The following is a 20,898-nucleotide window of genomic DNA, read 5'->3' as shown; positions in this document are numbered from 1 at the left end:
ATCTTTATTTTACATGTGAGCAAATGGAGGCTTCTAGAGCTTATGAAACTTGTTATCCGCAGGTGGCATAACTAGGAAAGTCCAAATCTGAACCCAGGCCCTCCAAATTCCGAGCACATGCCCTTAAACGCTGTGCTCTACTGACTGCTGTTAAACTGGATGTTTAGTTTAATTATAACAACAGCCCTTGATCAGTGCTGTACGATACATTTCCCCAAGCCCTCATTCAATTCCTCCAATTACTGGATGAGAAGACCAGTTCTTGTAGGTTAAGTGATCACATGGCGAGGCCAGCGCAGATGAGCAGCTAGATTTTTTTTTTTTTTCCAGAGCGGACATGGATGTGTGTTCCCCTCCACCATTCTGGGACTTCTGACAGTTATCTTAGACTTCTGTTCCAGCTCCCATGATAACTAACCACATTTCATCACATTTGTTTGCATATTTGAAGCTCTACATCCGTCTGAGGGTGGCAAATATGACTTGATTTATGTATGTAGTCGCTGTGCTCAAATAATGTGTCTTGAATGAATGTGTGAAAAAATCAAAAAAATGAGTCTAGACTCCTTAAGAGTTTAACCACCAGTATTTAGTGAGAGGAGACTACACAGAATAGCGTGGTTATACCTTTGGTTTTTTTTCTGCAAGTCTCTCAAAAAAGTAAACAATTCCACGTACACATTAAGTGCGATGTGTTTTGCACACAGAGGAATGCGATTTCAAATACCTTTTGAAGAGGATTAGTCACAACTTGTACTTTTGGTAAGCAAAATGAATGAGGATCCTATTAAAAGCCGATGGATTAGGGCTTTCATTAATCAAATAAATTCTGCAGCTCTGTTAGCCTCCTTCCCACCCCCGTTCCTCGTGAATAAATCTGGGAGTCCTTGTGCCCGCTCCCCTCTCCTCGGAGAGGTCCTGCCAACTCCGCATTGTCCCGCTGGATTTGCAGTCAGATGTCTTCTGCTGGCAGGCACTGTGCAGGCAATGAGTTCTTTCCCTGTATGTTGGGCACAAAAAGATCAGCATGGGAGCAGCCTCCTTTGGGACAGCTGCTCAGAGAGAATGCAGTTAGCCCGGAGCCTGCAGAAATTCCTCCACGAAGAGGGTGGCTCGTAGGAGGAGTTCAGTTTGCTAAGTACTGTCATTTGCTCAAAGAAGGTGTGTGCTCCAGAAGGAGTTTTAACCTGGAGGATCATTAAGTCTTTCAGTCAGCTGGTGAGCGGCGGTGGCTGGGCAAGTTCAATTCGTCCTGGACGCATCTGCTCCAGAAGGTCAGGGAGGAGTGGAATCACTTTTCCATGGGGGACCACTTTGAGAAGGGCCAGCAAGCTTTGCTCAATGAAGGAGAAGAGAATGAGATGGTAAGATCCTTGCCACTTCCCCCCCCCCCTTTCCATTCCCACTCCCCAGCCTCCAATACTCACACGCACACACACACACTCATACACACACTCTTCTCTGCGATTTGATTCTGGCATTATGTGAGAAAAGGTAATGTTCAAGAAATCTTTCTTTCTCATAAATGTAACCTCTGACAGCAGAAATTTGCTAGGATGGAAAATATTGTATTCATTTTATCAAGAATGTTTTGAAGTAAAATTGAAAGGGAGAGAAGTACAATGCCCCTTCATGATATGTTTTTGAGACTTATCAGTATAGCAAGTTCTGTTCAAAACGTCTAATAATTTCAGCAAATCCCTAATGTTGAGAGCAGTTTATTCCCTGATAGGAAGAAGTAGCACATCTACAGCGAAATAGGAGGGGAGCCGGGGTTCTGACCTTCTTCTCTGCTCACATATCTGTGTTCACAAAGACTGTTGGACAGGGAAAACATATAAAATATTAACAATTATCAGCCTACATGCATTTCTCTTTACTTCTAGAATTTTACTTGTAGCTCCCTACATAAAGATTGGTCTCAGAAAAATTTCTGGAGTTCACTGTCTCTTTTAATTTAGATGTGTTCCCATCTGAGAAACTGTAGGAAAAATCAAAGATGATTCTTATGCTCTTGCTGAAATTAAAGCTGTATTTCTCAATTACAATATAATCAAGAGAGAGTTAGGAATGTGTACTACTGTTAATAAGGCTGTTCTGCTAATTGTGCAAGCATAGACTTTTATGCCAGTAATGGTGTAATTAAAATGTTAAAACGTGAAGCTCTCATTCTACAGTAACATTTTTATCTTCCTGGAATTAATATATAAATAACAAACCCAAAAGATACTTACTTAAAATGTTTTCTTGGTTAATTGCTTTAGCCCTGGCTGTTAAATTCTTTGCTCCTGAACTGGTCTTTCAAGTCTAATCTGCTTACCTGTTCCTATAGCAACAACATTTTTTTGGACCTTCAAGAGTAGATGCCTTCTGCTATCAAAGCTGAAAAAATTATAAGGGAATCAAAGTCACCCAAGTTTACGTGACTTTCTTAACCATCTCCTTACTTCTTTTGGGTTTGACCACCAAATGACAGTTGCCTTTAGGCCCTACACAAATGTCACCAGAAATGACCTTCTGACCCACGTTGGATATCATCCTTATTTCTCCAGAGTGTTTTCTCTATATTAAGAGAATGAAGAGAATTCTCTATATTAAGTTGAAAATTTGATCCTCATCTTGAATAGTCTTCACCAGAAGGCAGAGTCTCCTTCCCTCTACTGATTTTTTTTTTTTCCTCTACTGATTTTTTAAATTCTTCCTCAAATCCTCAGATGGAAACACACCTACTCTTTTCCTGCACACTCATTTCTTCTCTTCCACAATTTGTCATTCAAGAGTCATGAAGAATCATCTACTTTCTGTCAAGGCTTTCCTAGTTCGAGGGAAACTACTACCCCTTCTTTAGCCTACGTATCCTAGTGAAGCAGTGTGGTTAATAGTTCATCTTCGTAACAGCATCACCCAGTCAATGCATCACAGTGTCAGCTTAGTATTGCATGCAGCTGAAAGCCCAGTTAGGAGAGGGCCTTTGACAAGGAAAGGACACTGTGTTTTCTGGAGAGGAGTCATCTGGCCGGTAGTCTCAGTGGAGGTGCAGCAATTAGTATGCACTCTTGAGCGCTCCATCCTGCTCGGCCTGGAGAAACCTGGCCACCTGCCTGTTGCTGTGTCTGACACTCTGTCCCTTTTAAGCTCATTACTGCATTCCCTTCTCCCAGAGCAGTAAGCTTCAAAGATTAGCAGGATATCTTAAATGTATGCCACATATATTTAGAAATTTTTAGTTTACCAATAGTTTCTTGCCTACTAGCTAACTTGGTTTTCACTACACCCTATGAGGTAGGTGCTATGCTTCCCAGCTGAAAGAGGAGAAAACTGATACACTGAGAATTTGCTCATCTAAGGTTACATCAACCATGAAGACCAGGAGCCGAGACCCCACGTAGGTTAAGTTGGTAGACCTGAACATAGCTTCCTGATGCCTTCTTCAGCTTTTGCAGAGGATATAGCACTCTTAATAGGAGAACACACTTCCTCCCTGATAAAACAAAGCTTAGATGCATCTCATCTGCTTAGATTTCCCAGGATCTCTTGTGGTACATGATTTGTATTTCCTGAGTCAGTCTGTCTTGTTTGGCCTCAACGTTAATCCCTTTTAGCAAATCAAGATTGTCTAGAAATGTGTCACACCAAAGTGTTTACAGTTTCTTGCTTTCTAATATACACTCTTTGGACCTTTGCAGAAGTCATTCCTCCGATGATAGAAATGACTGCAAGTTTCAAGAGAAAACAGCGTTCTAGGGTTTAGCCCTCATGTCAAATAAAGAAGAACAGAATATTTCCATGCCTAATGATGTCTGGGACTATCTTCCACTCTAGAACTAATAAAACAGGAATGAAAGAGACACTCTAGGTGACCTGAAAGTAATATCCTTAAGTGCAAAATGAGATAGGAACCAATGGAAGAAAGAACTTGTTAGGAGGACAAGGCAGGAAAGAGGAGAAAGTGACCTTCTGAGAAGGTTCACCCAGATGACTGCCTCTGAAAGACCTCAAAGAGGAGACCATCTCCCAGACAGCACCATAATGGAACCAGAGACCAGGCTCTCACTAGCTTTGGACTAGCCACTTGCCTGCTCTAGCCTCAGTTTTTGTACCTGTAAAATGGGAGTTGTCCTTCTTATTTTACCTGTCTCACAGGGCTCTTATGAGGATCAACTAAGACAGTCTATGTGGAATTGTCTGAAGAACTATAAAATTCTAGAGAAGCATAAGCTGATGTCTATGCAAAGATAGGAGGAGTGAGGGCTTCAGCAATTAACCAAATGAATGAATACTACCCTGTCCACCCACCCCCCATGAGGTCATTTCTTCTCATTAAATAATGATAAGTGAGGAATATATACTTTTATTCACAAGCTGTAGAGACCATTTATAAATGGAGAGGAGCTGAGTTACTTTATAACCTGCTTTGTAGTGCTTACTTTGGAAAACACCTACCAGTCTTAGGACCCAGTGTCCTTATTTGTAGAGGGAGAGTGTAAGATGGGCTGGGAGCTCAAATTCCTTTGTATTCAGATGTTGCATATTTATATTTTGAAAGGCCTTAGAAACACTGAGTGCTCATTTCCTTATACCATGACTGAATAAAAGTATGATTTAATTGATTCAAATTTTACTCACCATTATCTTTAGTAATACTCTAATGAAATCAGACTCCTTCTTGGGGAAGTGTTTTGTTACAGCTAGACTTGTTTTAAAAGTTGTGTTCTCTGATTTCTTTCTTTCCTAGATTTTAGCAAATAAGAAAGAAAAAAAAAACCTTGAAAATTTTTTCTGATTATAAAGGTAACATATGTTTACTATAAAAATATTGAAATGACATATAAAGGTCTAAAGAATGAAGTAAATATGATTCATGAACTTTCCACCCAGACATGATCAATATTATTATATTGGTGACTCTCCTTCCAGACTTATAAAAAATGCATATACAATCACTTTCTAATATTTTACTACATTTTAGTATTATCTATACTCTTATGATTATTTTTATCGGTTGTATCCATATCATGGAAATACTACATAATGGTATGTTACTGTACATCTCTTCCCAACTCTGCATTCAGTGATGTCACATTAGTAGCTTGAAATGAATAATGTTGGGAGTATTTATGCCACAGAAATCGGTAAGTGCTACAGAGAACTTCTACCTGCCCCACCTGAAGGCTTGCTGTTAAATATATACCAGCACACCACAGCATATATTATTTCTTCAAGACTTCCCTTTTTACCCCTATACATGTCTGAATAGAATAAGAATATTGTATTTGGGTACCATCCATTTATTTGCACTATGCATCATGCCAAAACAAAAGACAATCAATCACAATCTATTCTTAAAAGAATGTGCACCACCTATTCACAAATACGTATTTTTTTTTTAAACAAAAAATGGAGTCATTCATTTATACTCTTTTAAAGCTGGCTTTTCATTACACTTAAAATATATTAGGGACATATTTACGTTTTGATATTTACAGCTCCACATAACCATTTTAATGTTTAAATTGTGTTGGATGGACTATGCTATACTAAGTAAATCTCTCGTGTTACTCACTTATGTCATTTCTAAATTTTTTTGGCTGTGATGGACAACTTTGTCCATGTGTTTTAAAATATTTATCAGATCATTTCCTTAGGATAAAGTCCTAGGAAAAGCACTGCTGCATTAAAGGGGTTGTGTGTTTTAAATTTTGATTGATACATTGCCCTACATTGCCCAAATTGTCCTCCCTAAGATTGCGGTTGTACAAAAATATACTCTGACTAGCAGTCTGTTTTGTTTTTTTTTAAAATTTATTTATTATTTATTTATGGCTGTGTTGGGTCTTTGTTTCTGTGTGAGGGCTTTCTCTAGTTGCAGCAAGCAGGGGCCACTCTTCATCGCGATGCGCGGGCCTCTCTCACTATCGCGGCCTCTCTTGTTGCGGAGCACAGGCTCCAGACGCGAAGGCTCAGTAGTTGTGGCTCATGGGCCCAGTTGCTCCGCGGCATGTGGGATCTTCCCAGACCAGGGCTCGAACCCGTGTCCCCTGCATTGGCAGGCAGATTCTCAACCACTGCGCCACCAGGGAAGCCCCCTGGCAGTCTGTTTTTGAGAATACTTGATTTCTCTACCATACTTGCCAATGTTGAGCATTATCAGTATTTTTGACTTTGGCTCATCTGGAATGTGAAAATGATACTTTATGGCGGAATTATTTTTCATTTCCTTAATTTGAAATTGATCACATCGCTATACATTTCTTAGCATTTTTTCTTTACTAGAATATATTAATGCTATCACTGATGTTATATCAACCAGTAGACTGGGTAACTAAAAACTAGTGAATGTGGAAAAGCAAGAGAAACTCTTTTTGAACTTCCAAGTCATTTGTGGGAACAGCAAGAAGTTAGTGCCACGGGTACACAATATAGCAGCAGGGTGGTGTGTGGCCTTTGCCACATTGGAAGTCCTGTTGCCCCTTCAGCGTGAGCTAGGGGCATCTGTCCTCTAAAATTATTTGGCTCACTTTGATAGCTGATGTTGGCCTTTTCTTCCTTAACACCAGGGAGCAAAAGCACCTCCCCCCACCTCAATAGCCACTTATTTATTATGCTGCATGGGCACCTCCGAGTTGGTTGCCAATGTTAACTAGTGAACCCACAGATCTCATAGTGGAGGAATTGTGTTCGGACTGAGACATTTTGTCAGTTGAAATGTTCAGGAAGCTGGGCCACTGGCCAAGTCTAGGGTCTTTATTCTTGATTCATTGCTGCAGAACTCCCATGAAGTCAACTCGTCTTTGATTGAAACTCTTGAAAAGTACGATTTAATGGCTTCTTGAGAAGAGGGGCCCTGCTTGGTTCACCTTTCTATGGCCTCCTTCTCCCCTTTCCCACTCCCCCCCAGAATTTAGCACAGTTCTTGGCACAAACACTCAGGGCATATCCGATGGCACAATTGCAAGCCCCATTAACCTGCAATTTTGCATTCTGAGAAGAACAGGGAGGTAACAAGGCTCAAAGGCTGCAACAGTTTGAGAAATTCAAAGAGAAATTTAGGAAATTTTATGTTATTTATTGGGGATTGTCAATCATTTTGTGACTTTATCAATTGACTGCTCTCTCCCTCAGGGATAAACAAAGCATAAAGCAATAATCTTCAGAGTTAATTAGCCATGCTACACTATTTTTCTGTGAGATACCTTATTCTACCCTTTCATCCGTTCACGTATAAACTCAACAAATATTTACCAAACCCTTACTCTGTACCAGGAGTCCTCTGTGCTAACCAAAGAGGATTTCGAGTGAATAGCAAACAGTTTCTATTTTCAAGGATTTCACAGTAGAGTCGGCAGGACCGAGTATGTAATTTGTGGGGTCCAGTGCAAAATGAAAATGAGGTATCCCTGGTTCAAGAATTATTAAGAACTTCAAGATCACTGTAGCAGAGCATCTTTTCAAAAGCAGGGCCTTGTGTGACTGCACAAGCCACACACTCATGAAGCTGTCCTACAGTTGGGGGAACCAGGGATGCAAATGTAATGAAAGTGTGCTGAAATAGGTATCATTGTGGGACTTATGCATACAGAGCTGTGGGAGCACAGAAGAAGTAGCAACTCTGTCAAAGAACACTCCAAGGGGAAAGATGGCATTTAATTTCCCTGGAGGGGTAGGTGAAGGCCAGCCTTTGAAGGACTGTATAAGACATCCTAATGAGTACACATTTTATCTTTTCCAATGATTCCCAAACGTTGGTCCATGAAAAAACCATACCAGAATCATGTTGGGGAGTACAAAAAAATAGATTCCTAGGCCCCCATTCCAGGCCTACTAAATTAGAATCTTTGACGGTTGAGTTGGACTTGATCAGAAAGATGTGATGCCAACCTGATGGGCGCAATGGGGAAGCTACTGAAAAATTTGAAACGGGGAATGATACGGTAGGATTTGCCTTTCCAAAGGATGTTACATCAGGGGATGAGGAAGTTTGGTTGGAGGAGGCAAGACAAGGAAGGAGTGTTTGAAATAGTCCAGGTGAGAGATTCAGGATGCTGAGTGAAGAATGGATTTAAGAGATATTTAAAAATTAGAATTAAAAAGACTTCATGATCCATAGACTGTGGTATAAGAGAGAAGGGGTGAACAGGATGAGTAATTATTAAGGAAGTCTTTAAGGTTCCTACTTTGTCCAATGGGAGAGCATGATGCTACCACTTAATCCCATAGGGAAAAGTAGGAACAGGTTGGGAGCGGGGATGGCAATAGTCACAGCAAATACTTATATGGCGGTTGATCTGGACTAAGAACTTTACATATAGTAACTTATTTAACCCTCTCAGCAACCCTAGGAGGGATGAGCATCTCTCTTCTACCAAAGAGGAAACTAAGGCACAGAGAGATTAAATGACATGCACAGGTTCATCTGGCTAAGTAAATGGAAGGCTATAGCCTAAGTTTGTGCTTTAAACATGATAATTTACTGCCTCTTGGTTTTGCTTAATTTTGGATGCACTACTTCAGTTGTTAATGGTTGCAAAACAGCAGGGCATATTTGAAAGAAACACAACATTAAGAGTCTGGAGACCAGCACTGTGGTGTTGGCTCTGCCATTATTAAAGTAGATCATGGTCACCTCTCTTTGATTTCACCTCATTTACAAGATGGAGATAATAATACCTTACTGGTTTGAACCAGAGACCAATGCAGATGGTTTCTTGGTGTACTCTCCAGCACACATACAAAATATGGTTTAAAAAGTTTTAAAACATGTGGATAAAATCTCTGTGAAACATCTTAAGAAATTTAAGTGATACTCCTGATTTTTTCAAAGTGCTGTGAGATTTTTTTAGTCATGGAAAGGAGAACATATCTGGAGACATTACATTAAGTGGGAGATGGAAATTTATGGCAGTTGCTGTATTAATTACTCAATGAATAAAGGAATAAGGAGTAAATCTATTCATAAATAATTAACCAGTGCTAAACCCCACAGAAGACACAGAGCACAGGCACTTAGCTTTCAAAAGAATTGGTGATTTGGTGATATGTCCAGAGGAAATTCATTCCTGGGCACCAGTTTCAAGACTCTGTGACTATTTCAAAGCCTCTTGAAGACTAGCCAGAGTGAGACCATGTATCTAAATGGGCTACAGCTATTTCTAGATACCCATCATGTAAACCTTGGTGAGTTGCCTGAAACCACAGCTGGGTAGAGTTGGAAGGCAGCTCAGAACATCGCCTCCTCAAATCCGTCCTCACCCTGAGGCTACTTTTATGTACAATGAGCACAGTTATGCCCTAGATGCCCCCTCAGAAAAAGAACAGAAAGAGGCCCAAATGGACTGGGTGATTTCCAGAGAAATATTATGTCCCTCAGGCCAGAACGCTTTCTGATTTTAGTGGTTGCACACACAGGGCTCTGGCTGAGACTATAATCACCTTAGCATTTCCAGAATCTTCTTGGGGGAACCATGGCTGCAGGATTTTGAATCTCTGGCACTCCAGTCTCAGGATCAGTACAAAGAAGATGATATTGTGAGGAAAGGTCAATTTTTGAGGCCAGGTCAAAAACAAAAGCATCCAAGAATGCAGTTTGGGTAGATAAGTGGTTCCTTCTACTTGCTTTTAATGGAAGAATAAGGTTGAATTTTATGGCATACATTTACCTTCAAGTTTTCTCTCCTTCAGCTTGGAATCACCAAGCATGATAAGGATCTTTCAGCTTGGAGGCCACGTCACACTGTGCAGGTCTTTCCTTTAGTCAATTCCAAGGGACAATTTTTTACTTTCCATTTTCTTTCATCATCAAAATGTGGTCTTCTTGCTCTTCCCAGAATATATTATATACTTTCTCTGCCAGGGTGGTATCTTCACCCTAATATCTGGCCATCAGAGCCCTGCCCCTCCATCAGAACTCATCTCAAATCTGACTTCCTTCTTTAAGCCATCTGGGAGCCCCTGGGTCACACTTGGTCCCTTCCTTGTCTGGAGTGGATTGGAATGCCTACTATAGCAATTTTCACTGGGTTCTGTAGTAGAGTCATGTGTTTATCTTTCTCCCCCAACAGATTGCGAGTTAGTAGGGGCGGGTACTGCATCTTATTTCATGTCTATATCTCACACATAACATTGAAGTTATTTAATATATTTCTGATAAGATAGATTCAAGATTTTATGCAAATATTAGAAGAGTTTTTCTCTTCTTTCCTGACTCAATTGAGTTGTTAATCTGAATTTTACAAAAACAAGTACTGAGAAATTATGTAATCTGTCCAAATCTGAAAGTTAAGAAGCAGCAAAAACAGATCTTGAACCTTGGCAGGTTGATTCCAAATCTCCTGCTCTAACTCCAATAGTTTCCTGGCTACTATTACTGCTACCACCCCTACTAATACCACTATCTCTACTACTACTATCACTACCCACGACTATCACTACTACCACCACCACAACTACAGCTACAAAATAAGCCCAACACAGTGTGTATTAGTTTAGCAGCTATGTTATATTTAGGGCTCATTTTGAGTTTGTGAGAAACAAAACCTCCGGGTCTCTTTTATAAAAGTCATAGCTTTCTGATCTTTTGGGCATAAAAGTGAACAAGGGCACAGGTACTGGAATCAGGTCACCCGGATTCCCCTTCATTTTTCAGCCATCCGTGCCTGCCTGCATCACGGAAGTGGTCTCTCTTCATGCTCTTGTCCCTCCACCAGTGTGTCCTCCTTGGCTTGTTACTCAGTGCTAGGCTTCTAGTAGGGGCAGAGAAGGTAATCCTAGCCAGTCCTTTTGTGTTTGGGCTTCAGGGAGTGGTGCTTTGTCAATACTCCTGTTCATCCTCTCAATGGTAGCCACCTCTGTCTTCTATCTGTCATTGGTCTGAGATGGGAGTTTCCTGCCCCTCCGATTGCAGTTTCTTGAGCATGATTTTGTAGAATCCTGGTTTCAGGATGGTAAGTGGTAGAGGATTTTTGCTTCCGTTCTTCATCCAGCACCAATGGATTTTTGCTTGTGTCAGAGAGGATTTCCTACTCAGAAGTAACTGACCTTTGTCAAATTGGTTATACAATACTAGTTTTAGTCCCAAACTTCACATGCGGCCTTCTGATAACTCCAGGATTACACATCCCCAGATACTAAGCCAGTGTAAAAAACAATTTGCCTTTCTTTCAATAGTCTCAGTAAAATAGATGAGCAAAAAAGACTCATGTTTTCTCACTGGCTCTGATTGGATCATCTCCCCTTTTCAAATTTGTTAGTGTGGACAGGAGAATACCATGGTCTTAGTCACATGCCCGGTCCTAGAGTTGGGGTCAGAGTCAACTCTGCATAAAGCACATCAGCAGAGGGTGGTGAAGGGAGTGGTTTGCCAGAAGAAAATTGGGGTATTAGATGTTATTACCTGGACTGAAATAAATGGGGATTGAGTGGTCTAGACAAGAAAATACAAATGGACATACAGAATTTCCAATCTGATAGTCAATAAATAATAGGTTAGCTGAACTGAACGAATAATGTTTAAAGTGGTTGGGTCCCCCTGTGATATTTTTGCCTCAGAGAATATAAAATATAGAGCTTTGCTGAAGGTATTTTAGATATCTGTGAAGAGGTAGAAAAGAGCTTTTAAAAATATATGTTCATTTTTATTTTAAAAAATTATTTAAATTGAAGTATAGTTGATTTACAGTACTGTATTTGTCTCAGGTGTACAGCAAAGTAATTCGGTTCTCTCTCTCTGTATATATATCTTTTTTTTCCAATTCTTTCCTTTATAGGTTGTTAAAATATTTTGAATACAGTTCCCTGTACTATACAGTAAATCCTTGCTGTTTATTTTATATATGGTAGTGTGTATCTGTTAATCCCATACTCCTAATTTATCTCCCTTTCCCCTTTGGTAATTATGTTTGTTTTCTATGTCTGTGATTCTGTTTCTGTTTTGTAAATAAGTTCATTTTTATTATTTTTTAGATTCCACGTATGAGTGATATCATATAATATTTGTCTTTGTTTGACTTACTTCAATTAGTATGATAATCTCTAGGTCCATCCATGTTGCTATTTTTCTGATTTTAAAAGTTCATTGAATTGTATTTACTTATTACAAAACAGAAACAGACTCACAGACGTAGAGAATGAACTTATGGTTACCGGGGGGAAGGGTGAGGGGAAGAGAGAGATTGGGAGTTTGAGATTGACATGTACACACTGCTATATTTAAAATAGATAACTAACATGGACCTACTGTATAGCACAGGGAACTCTGCTCAATATTTTGTAATAACCTAAATGGGAAAAGAATTTGAAAAAGAATAGGTACATGTATATGTATAACTGAATCACTTTGCTGTACACCTGAAACTAACAACATTGTTAATCAACTATACCCCAGTATAAAATAAAAAATAAAAAATGAAATAAAATAAAATAATTTTGGTTATTAAAAAGGTTCATTTAATCATATTCAATGATTAAAATATGCACAATATAGAAGTAAAAGAAGAATCACAATGATGCCATCACTCAAGGCAAATACCACGAGTATTTTATTTTATACATTTATATTTCAGTCTTTTTTTGTTTGTGCTTCACCTTTTTTTCAATTAAATTTGAAATCATACTGCATAATTTTATGTTGTTTCCTTTCACTTAATATTAGTACATGTACATTTTCCCCATGTTATTAAAAATACTTAAACATTAATTTAATGGCTATATAATATCATTTAATGATTACCAGATTCTTATATACATAGGTAGCTTTCTATTACTACTACTAATAATATTGTAGTGAATATCTACAATATAAATATAAATCTTGCATATAAATGCATATAAATCTTGTCTGTGTTTTGTATAAGTTAGAGGGATATTTTTAAAGACAGTCTTTCCTAGTTGCTAAAATCATACCCTTCAGGGGCGTCTGTGCATTTGTAAAGCCAGATTGGCTTTCAAAACCCCTCTCAGGAGTAGAGATCTAGACTCATGTGGAACTGCAAGAAGGGATATGATTTTGATGCTCAGAAATGCCATGTTTCCCATTCTCCATCCCAGAAAACTATGAAGAGGAAGTGTGTAATAGAAAGTTGTGAAACTTCTATTTATTTAAAGGCTTTTCAGGCAAAAGGCATCATGTGCGTATAAAGGATCAGTTCTGACCACAGCAGTCCCATGTTGCAGAGGTGAATGGGGCTATAGCAATAGACTAGGGAGGCTTCATATTTCATTTCAGGAAAGTTTTCTATGTAGCTTTCCCCTGCTGTTTCTACCCTAGGAGGAATAAATAAAAGATAGAATTCCTATTATCTTGGTATCAAATTCTATCCCCTGTGGTCACAGCTATAGTATCTGTTTTTTAATAAAGGCCTGATTATGGGACTTTCATACTATAGGGAGAAAAGCCCAATCATCTTCTTTCTGAACTTTTACACAAGATCACAGAGCAGGAAAAAAATTATTTTTGAGTTTTACATCATTGAAATAATTGCCTACAAAGGGTCCCTATATAAATTAATAGGCTAATTGAAAATAGCAAAAGATATGCAAATAAAAGTAGAATATTTTATTACCCCAAGGAAGGTATACTTTTCTACTTAATCTTTCATAGCTTATTGATCAACTATTCACTGCTATATCTCCAATGCTTAGAAAAATGCCTGGCACAAAGTAAGTGCACAATATATATTTTTGGAATAAATAAATGAATGAATGATGGATGAATGTAGCTAGTTACAGTTACATTCCAAAATGATATGAAACAGCATACAAATTGAAAGGTAAATGAGGATTAGAATTGAGAGAAATAGATGCCTAGTTTACTACACTTCTTTTGCCTCAGATTCATTCCATAGAATCAGAGTCTCAGGCCAAAAGCTTCTTCAAAGTTTATCTGACCTTCTCCTGCCCCTTACCTCACCCAAGTAACCTTTCCTTAAATGCCATCAGAGAAGGAAACTCAGCATAAGATAAATCATTTCCTTGTAAGACAGAGCAGACAATTTAAAAAACTCTATGTTGAGCTGAAATATAGTTCTATTAACCTGAATTCATTAGTCTTACTTCTTTTGCCTTTTGGGGCTCCCTGTCAAAAATCAGCTTCCATTTCTACAAGTCAGGCATTTAAAAATTGTTCTTGTATGTCCTTCAGCCCCACCCCTCCAGGTATCTCTTCTCCAATCTAAAGAGTTCCTTCAATCACTCTTCATGTGGCATCGTTCTTTGCAATTTACTTCAGAAAATCTTGGAATGATAATTTAAAGAAGCTACCTTCTCTTAGTGTAATTCTCTCTTTGAAATCCACAGAGATTCTGGGATAAAGGGGGCATCTACCAGGAGGAACACAGAAGTGCCACTTACTGTGTCACCAACGTTGTTGACAATAAGGAGTTCAGACCTTTCTGTTCAGAACCAGACAGGTCTTAGATCAGTCTGATTCTGTTACCAAACTCAGGTTTGGCTCCTTGCCGGTTGAAAAATCAGTACTCAAGAGACAATTGTTGGTTGGAAAGGAAAGGTTGCTTTAATCAGGACTGGCAACCAAGGGAGAAGGTGGACTTATGCTCCAAAACCAACTCTGAAGATTCTGCTAGGCCGTGAAAACTGTTAAAGGGAAAAGGGGGAAATAATCTCAGTTAACCATTAATGGAGGGGGTGAGATTCTTTGTCATGTTTCCATTCTATGCAGATTTGCTGACCTCTCCTGATCTTCCTTTGGATGCTATCTTGCCCGCTTGGTCCACCTGCAAATTTGCTGAGGGTTATGCTGGGGGTAAAGAGTCAGTCATTCTTTAACTACTTAATTCTTCATTCTTACTCCTTTTAATCCGGGAAAGAAATCAGCAAGTTAGACAAGGCATTGTGTACATTCAGTAGAGCATAAGACAGGAGTTAGGTTAAATGTTACCTAGTGATCTCATAATAAGGTCTGAGGGAAACAGAGATGGACAAACAGAAAAGGGGCAAAAGAGCTGCTTACAATTCTTGCCTAATAATTGCAATAGTCGTAGTTATTGACTACTTACTAGGACCTATGTCCTTTGATAAGCGCTTTTCATGTGATGCTTCATTTTAAATTTATAATAACCCCATTAGGTAGGTACTGTCACTACAGGTGCAAACATTAAATGTTTCTGTTGTTCTTCTATGGCAGGTGTCTGCATACTACAGATTGTGGGTGAGATCTGGCCCACTGATTGCTTTGTAAATAAAGTTTTGTTGGAAAACAGATCCTTCATTTGTTTACAGATTGTCTCTGGTTGCTTCTGCCCTACAACAGCAGAACTGAATAGTTGTGAGAGAGACCGTATAGCCTACAAAGCTGAAAATGTTTTCTATGTGGTACTTTACAGAAAACATTGACTTGTTCTTTTCCTTTCCTTTCTGGTCTCATTCTTTTTTCAAAAAAACTTTTGCTTTATTGCCATAGTAAAATGTTACTTGTTAAGATTGTCTACATTTTCTTTATCCACCAGTGCTCATTTAGTAGAGCTCTGAAAGGACTGGGGCTGGGTGGTGTTTAACAGTTTGGACAGGCTGTCAGTGAAGGCAGTAGATATTTACAAACTGCCATGGTGGAAAGGGCCTATTTAGAAGCCTGGGCTCTTTCTAGCATGAATTATTACATTAACCATTCATTTTGTGTGAGGAATTTCCCTTGTCGGGCCTCTGTTTCTTCCATCTCTAAATAGATATAGATCTGTAGGATCTGTCTGATTTAGTTTCATACCTGTCCTCATTTTGAGGTTGCACAGATCTGTAAGAAGCTTTGCCTGCTAGACATAGTGCAGCCATTTATCACCAAGAGCCAAATGGATCCTTAGATTCCTCAAATCGTGGAATTTCAGGCATACAAAGTCACTCAGATATAATTTAGTGTGACACATTCATTTTTTTGTCTTTTATTTTTTGTAAAGATAATTGTAGATTCACATGCAGTTGTAAGAAATAATACAGAGAGATTCTGTGTACCTATTGGTAACATCTTGTAAAACTATAGTACAATCTCACAATCAGGAAATTGACATGGATACGATCAAGGTACAGAACATTTCCATTACCACAAGGATACTTCATTTGCCTTTTCATAGCCAAATCCATTTCCTTCTTATCTGCACTCCCTCCTTAAGTTCTGGCAACCACTAATCTGTTCTCTATTTCAATGATTTCATCATTTCAAGACTGTTATATAAATGTAGTCATACAGTATGTAAACTTTGAGATTGACTTTTTTATTCAGTGTAATTTCCTGAAATTGATCAAGGTTGTTGTGTGTATCAAGAATTCATTCTTTTTTATTGCTGAGTAGTGTTCCATAGTATTCCATGGCGCCATGTTTTATTTAACCATTCATCCATTAAAGGTCATCTGAGTTGTTTCCAGTATTTGGCTATCATGAATAAAGCTGCTATAAACATTTGTGTATAGGTTTTTGTGTGAATGTAACTTTTCATTTCTTGGGAATAAATGTTCAGGAGAGCAATTACTGGGTTGTATGGAAGTTACATGTTTAGTTTTTAAAGAAAGTACCGAATTGTTTTCCAGAGTGGCTGTACCATTTTACATTCCCATCAGCAATGTCTGAATGATTCAGGTTCTTTACATCCTCACCAGCATTTACCATTGTCACTATTTTTAATTTTAACCATTCTGATATGTATGTAGTGATATTTCACTCTGGTTTTAGTTTGCATTTCCCTAATGGCTATTGATTTTGAACATCTTTTTGTGTGTTTGTTAGCCATTTGCATCTTCATGTCTTTTGTCAATTGTCTAGTTGAACTATTTTTTTTTACTGTTGAGTTTTGAAAGTTCTTTATACATTCTGGCTACCAGTCCTTTGTCAGATGTGTGGCTTGCAAATATTTTCTCTCAGTCAATAGATTTTCTTTTCCTCCTCTTAAAAGGCAAAAATTTTTCACAAAACAAATGTTTAAAGAATTCCAATTTATCATTTTTTCCTTTTATGGACTGTGCTTTTGAAGTCAAGTCTAAGAACTCTTTGTGCAGCCATAGGTCCCAATATTTTTTCCTGCTTTTGCTCTTAAAGTTTTATGTTTTATATTTAAGTGTGCAATCCATTGAGAGTTAATTTTTGTATAAGGTATGAGACTTAGGTTGAGGGTCATTTTTTGCCTATGGATGTGCAATTGCTCCTGTACTATTTGTTAAAAAGGCTATTTTTTCTCCATTAAATCACTTGTGCACATTTGTCAAAAATCAGCTGGGCATATTTTTATAGGTCTATTTCTTGGTTTCTATTCTGTTCTGCTGAGCTATGTGTCAACGCTACACAATCTTGATTAAGGTAGCTATATAATAAGTCTTGAAATTAGGTAGACTTGTTGCTCCTACTTCATTTGTATTTTTCAAAATTGTTTTAGCTATTATAGTTCATTTGCTTTTCCATATTCCAAATTTTATAATAATCTTGTTTATATCTACAAAAATATCTTACTGAGATTTTCATAGGAATTATATTAAACCCATATATTAATTTGTAGAGAATTAAAATTTTCACTCTGTTGAGTTTTCCAAACCATCAACATGGTGTGTCTCTCCATACAAAATATGTACAGGACTCGTATATTGAAAGCTACAAAATGCTAATGAAATAAACTAAAGAAGATCTAAATAAAGATCTTCTTTAGTTTATTTCATTAGCATTTTGTAGCTTTCAATGTACGAGTCCTGTACATATTTTGTTATATTTACATCTAAGTATTTCATTGTTTGAGTGATGGTAAATCATCTTGTATTTTTAGTTTTGGTATTCACATGTTCATTACTGGGATATAGAAATACAATTGATTTCTGTATGTTTATCTTGTATCTTGTGACAGCGGTGAACTCATTTATTAGTTCCAAGAGTCTAAGAGGTTATCTGTTTGTAGATTTCTTGGGATTTTCTATAATAGAAATCATGCCATATGCAAGTGGAAACAATTTTATTTCTGTATGCTGTTTATTTATTTTTTCTTGTCTAGCTACAACTCCAGTAATGTGTTTGAATAAGAGTGGTGAGAATAGACACCTTGTCTTGCTCCTGATCTTATGGGGAAAACATTCAGTCTGTCATCATTAAATGTAATGTTAACTGTATGTTTTTAAAGATGTTCTTTGTCAAGTTGAGGAAGTTCTCTTTTATTCCTATTTCTCTGAGAGTTTTCTTCATGAATGGCTGTGAAATTTTGTCAGATGTTTTTTCTGTATTGATTGATATGATTGTGTTTTTGTTTTGTTTTGTTTTGTTTTTTTGTTTATTTTTACTCTGTTGACATGATGGATTACACTGATCGATTTATGAATGTTGAAGTAGTCTTGTATCCCTTGAATACACCACTTGATAATGGTGCATAATTCTTTTAGCATATTGCAGAATTCTATTTGTTAGTATTTCATTTAGGACTTCTGCTTCTATACTCCTAAGGGATATTGGTCTACAGTTTCATTGCTTTCTTTTTCCTTTCTTTCTTTAATACTGTCTAGTTTTGTTATCAGGGTAACATTAACTTCATAAAATGAATTAGGGAATGTTTCAATTCATCCGTTTTTATTTTCTGGAAGCAATTGTGAAGAATTGATATTAATTCTTCTTTAAATGTTTAGTGAATTTTTCAGTGAAACCACCTGGACTTAGGGATTTCTTTTTTTGGCTGCACCATGAGGCTTGCTGGATCTTCCCCAACCTGGAACTGAACCTGGGCCAGGGCAGTGAAAGCCCAGAATCCTAATGATTAGGCAACCGGGGAACTCCCAGGGATTTCCTTTTAGAAATTTTAAAAGTATAGATTCAATTTTCTTGATAGTTCCAGGGTTATTCAAATTATCTATTATCCTTCTAATGACATGAATAATAAGATCTTTTTTTAATAGTTTCACCGGTTTTATGGTTTTATTTTTTTAAAGACTATTTTCTCTTTGTAGTTCAGTTTGGGCAATTTTTATTATTCTATCTTTCATTTCACTGATTATTTCTTTCCCCTCTATTCTACTGTTGAGTCCATTCATTGAGGGTTTTTTTTTTTTTTTTTAATTTCAGGCACTGTATTATTCAGTTCTGAAGTTTCCATTTGGTTCTACTTTGATCTTCTCTTTCTTGTTGAGATATTCTCTTTTTTTCATTTTTCTGGTGTGACTGTAGTTGCTTCTCAAAGTATTTTTACAATGGCTGATTTAAAATCTTTATGAGATCATTCTAACATGTCTGTTATCTTGGCATTGTCATCTGTTGATTCTGTTTCTTCATTCAATTTGAGATCTTCTTCTTTTTGGTATGACTTTTAAAAAATTAAAAACTGGGCATTTCAGGTATTATGTTACAAGACTCTGGATCTTATTCAAAACTTATATTTTAGTTGGCTTCTGTTGCCACTGCTCTAGCAGAGGAAGAGTAGGGCACCACCTAATTACTGCCAGTTGTTGGGGAAAGTCCAGGTAACCTACTCAATCGCCATTGACACTTGAGGAGGGGGAGCCTCCTCATTACTGTTGGTTGAGGGTGGAAGTTTCAGCACCATTAGGCTTCCAGGGATAACTCTCTGGCTTGGAGAATTAGAAGTGCCTTGCTGCTCCTCCTCACATGACCTCCACCGATGCCGCGGGAGGGGGTGTTACTACTGCTAGGTGGTAGTAAAAAATCTTGCTCTCCTTGGGCTTCCTCTGACAACACCCTAGCAAGGAGGAGGAGGTGAGGAGTTTTGTTACTGCTGGTTGGGAGTGGTGGTCTAGGCTCCACATAGTTTCCACTGTTACCACAGGGAAAAGGGTGCTTGCTATTACTTGGTGGGAATGAAAGTCTTGGCTCCTTATGCAGCCTTATCTAACATCATTCCCGCCGGGGGTTGAGGTTCCTCCTTACAATATGTGGAGAAGAGCAGTCTAGACTCCCCAGTTGGCCTTTGCTCGTGTAGGTGGGGTGGGGCCACAGTTTTCCTGTGTGTGAACTTTGGATCCTTTCCTGGTCATTTGGCTAGAGAGATCAGGCTTTTGGTGTGTGCGTGTGTGTGTGTGTGTGTGTGTGTGTGTGTCTTCTCCCATTGCCAGCTTCTTTTGCTCCAAGTCATAGATGAGGCAAAGAGAAAACCCAGGGAACTCACTACTGTGTCACCGGTTCCTTGGTTCCCAAGTTCTGTAGTCAATCTGACTTCTTTCCACCATTCAACCTTCTTATGTTTGTTTTCTGTATAACGTTCACGGATTTTAGTTGAACTTATTGGGAGGAATAGGAAAAAATAAGTCTACTCCATGTTTCCAGAAGTAAAAGTCTCAGTTACTTTTAAAGATAATATTACTTTCTGACTTTATTTTAAAATATATTTTATTCTCCTTTATAAAATTTTGAAAGCACAGAAAAATATAAGGAAATATGACAAACATCACCATGATTCTATCATTGTTAACATTTGATATATTTTCTGCTAGCTTTTTTTTGCTATAAATTTTCTTCAACATTATTGGACTCAACCCATAAATGCCTTTGTTCATTTAACACATGATAAATTTTCCCTATGTCATGAAAAATTTATTGTAAATTTCAATTTGATGACTGAATAACATTCTATTTTGTGGCGGTGTCATATTTACTTAACTGTTCTCCAAATGTCAGACAGTTAAGTTCTTTCTAGTGTGTGTGCATGTTTTACTCTTGTGTATAAAAATGTAGAATTTTACCTTTTCATTTCAGATTATTTCCTTATGATGAATTCCTAGAAATAATAATTATATTACTGCAACAAAAATTAGGAACACTTTTAAGACTCGATAAATTTGCTGAATCGCTTTTTAGAAAGGTTGTGCCACTTTATGAAGGATCCTACCAACTTTATAAAAAAATGCCTTTGTAACTCTCTTGGGTCAGTTTTCAGCACTTGCCAAAGATCTTGGCCAATTTTAGTAAAAATGGCATTTTGTTTT

At 37.8% G+C, this 20,898-nt stretch overlaps 1 protein-coding gene across 1 annotated transcript in view; it reads left to right on the top strand.

Annotated features, from left to right (window-relative positions):
• Nucleotides 1-1,301: 1,301 nt before the first annotated feature.
• ATP13A4 (ATPase 13A4) overlaps nt 1,302-20,898 on the top strand; it is a 138,350-nt gene continuing 118,753 nt past the window's right edge. Inside the window, exon 1 of the mRNA XM_068545477.1 lies at nt 1,302-1,364. Coding sequence (XP_068401578.1) covers nt 1,302-1,364 — 63 coding nt within the window. The remainder of the gene's footprint in view (nt 1,365-20,898) is intronic.

Source organism: Eschrichtius robustus, chromosome 6 (assembly GCF_028021215.1).
Source record: "Eschrichtius robustus isolate mEscRob2 chromosome 6, mEscRob2.pri, whole genome shotgun sequence".
NCBI classification, from domain to species: domain Eukaryota; kingdom Metazoa; phylum Chordata; class Mammalia; order Artiodactyla; family Eschrichtiidae; genus Eschrichtius; species Eschrichtius robustus.
This window is presented reverse-complemented; position numbering and strand designations above follow the sequence as displayed.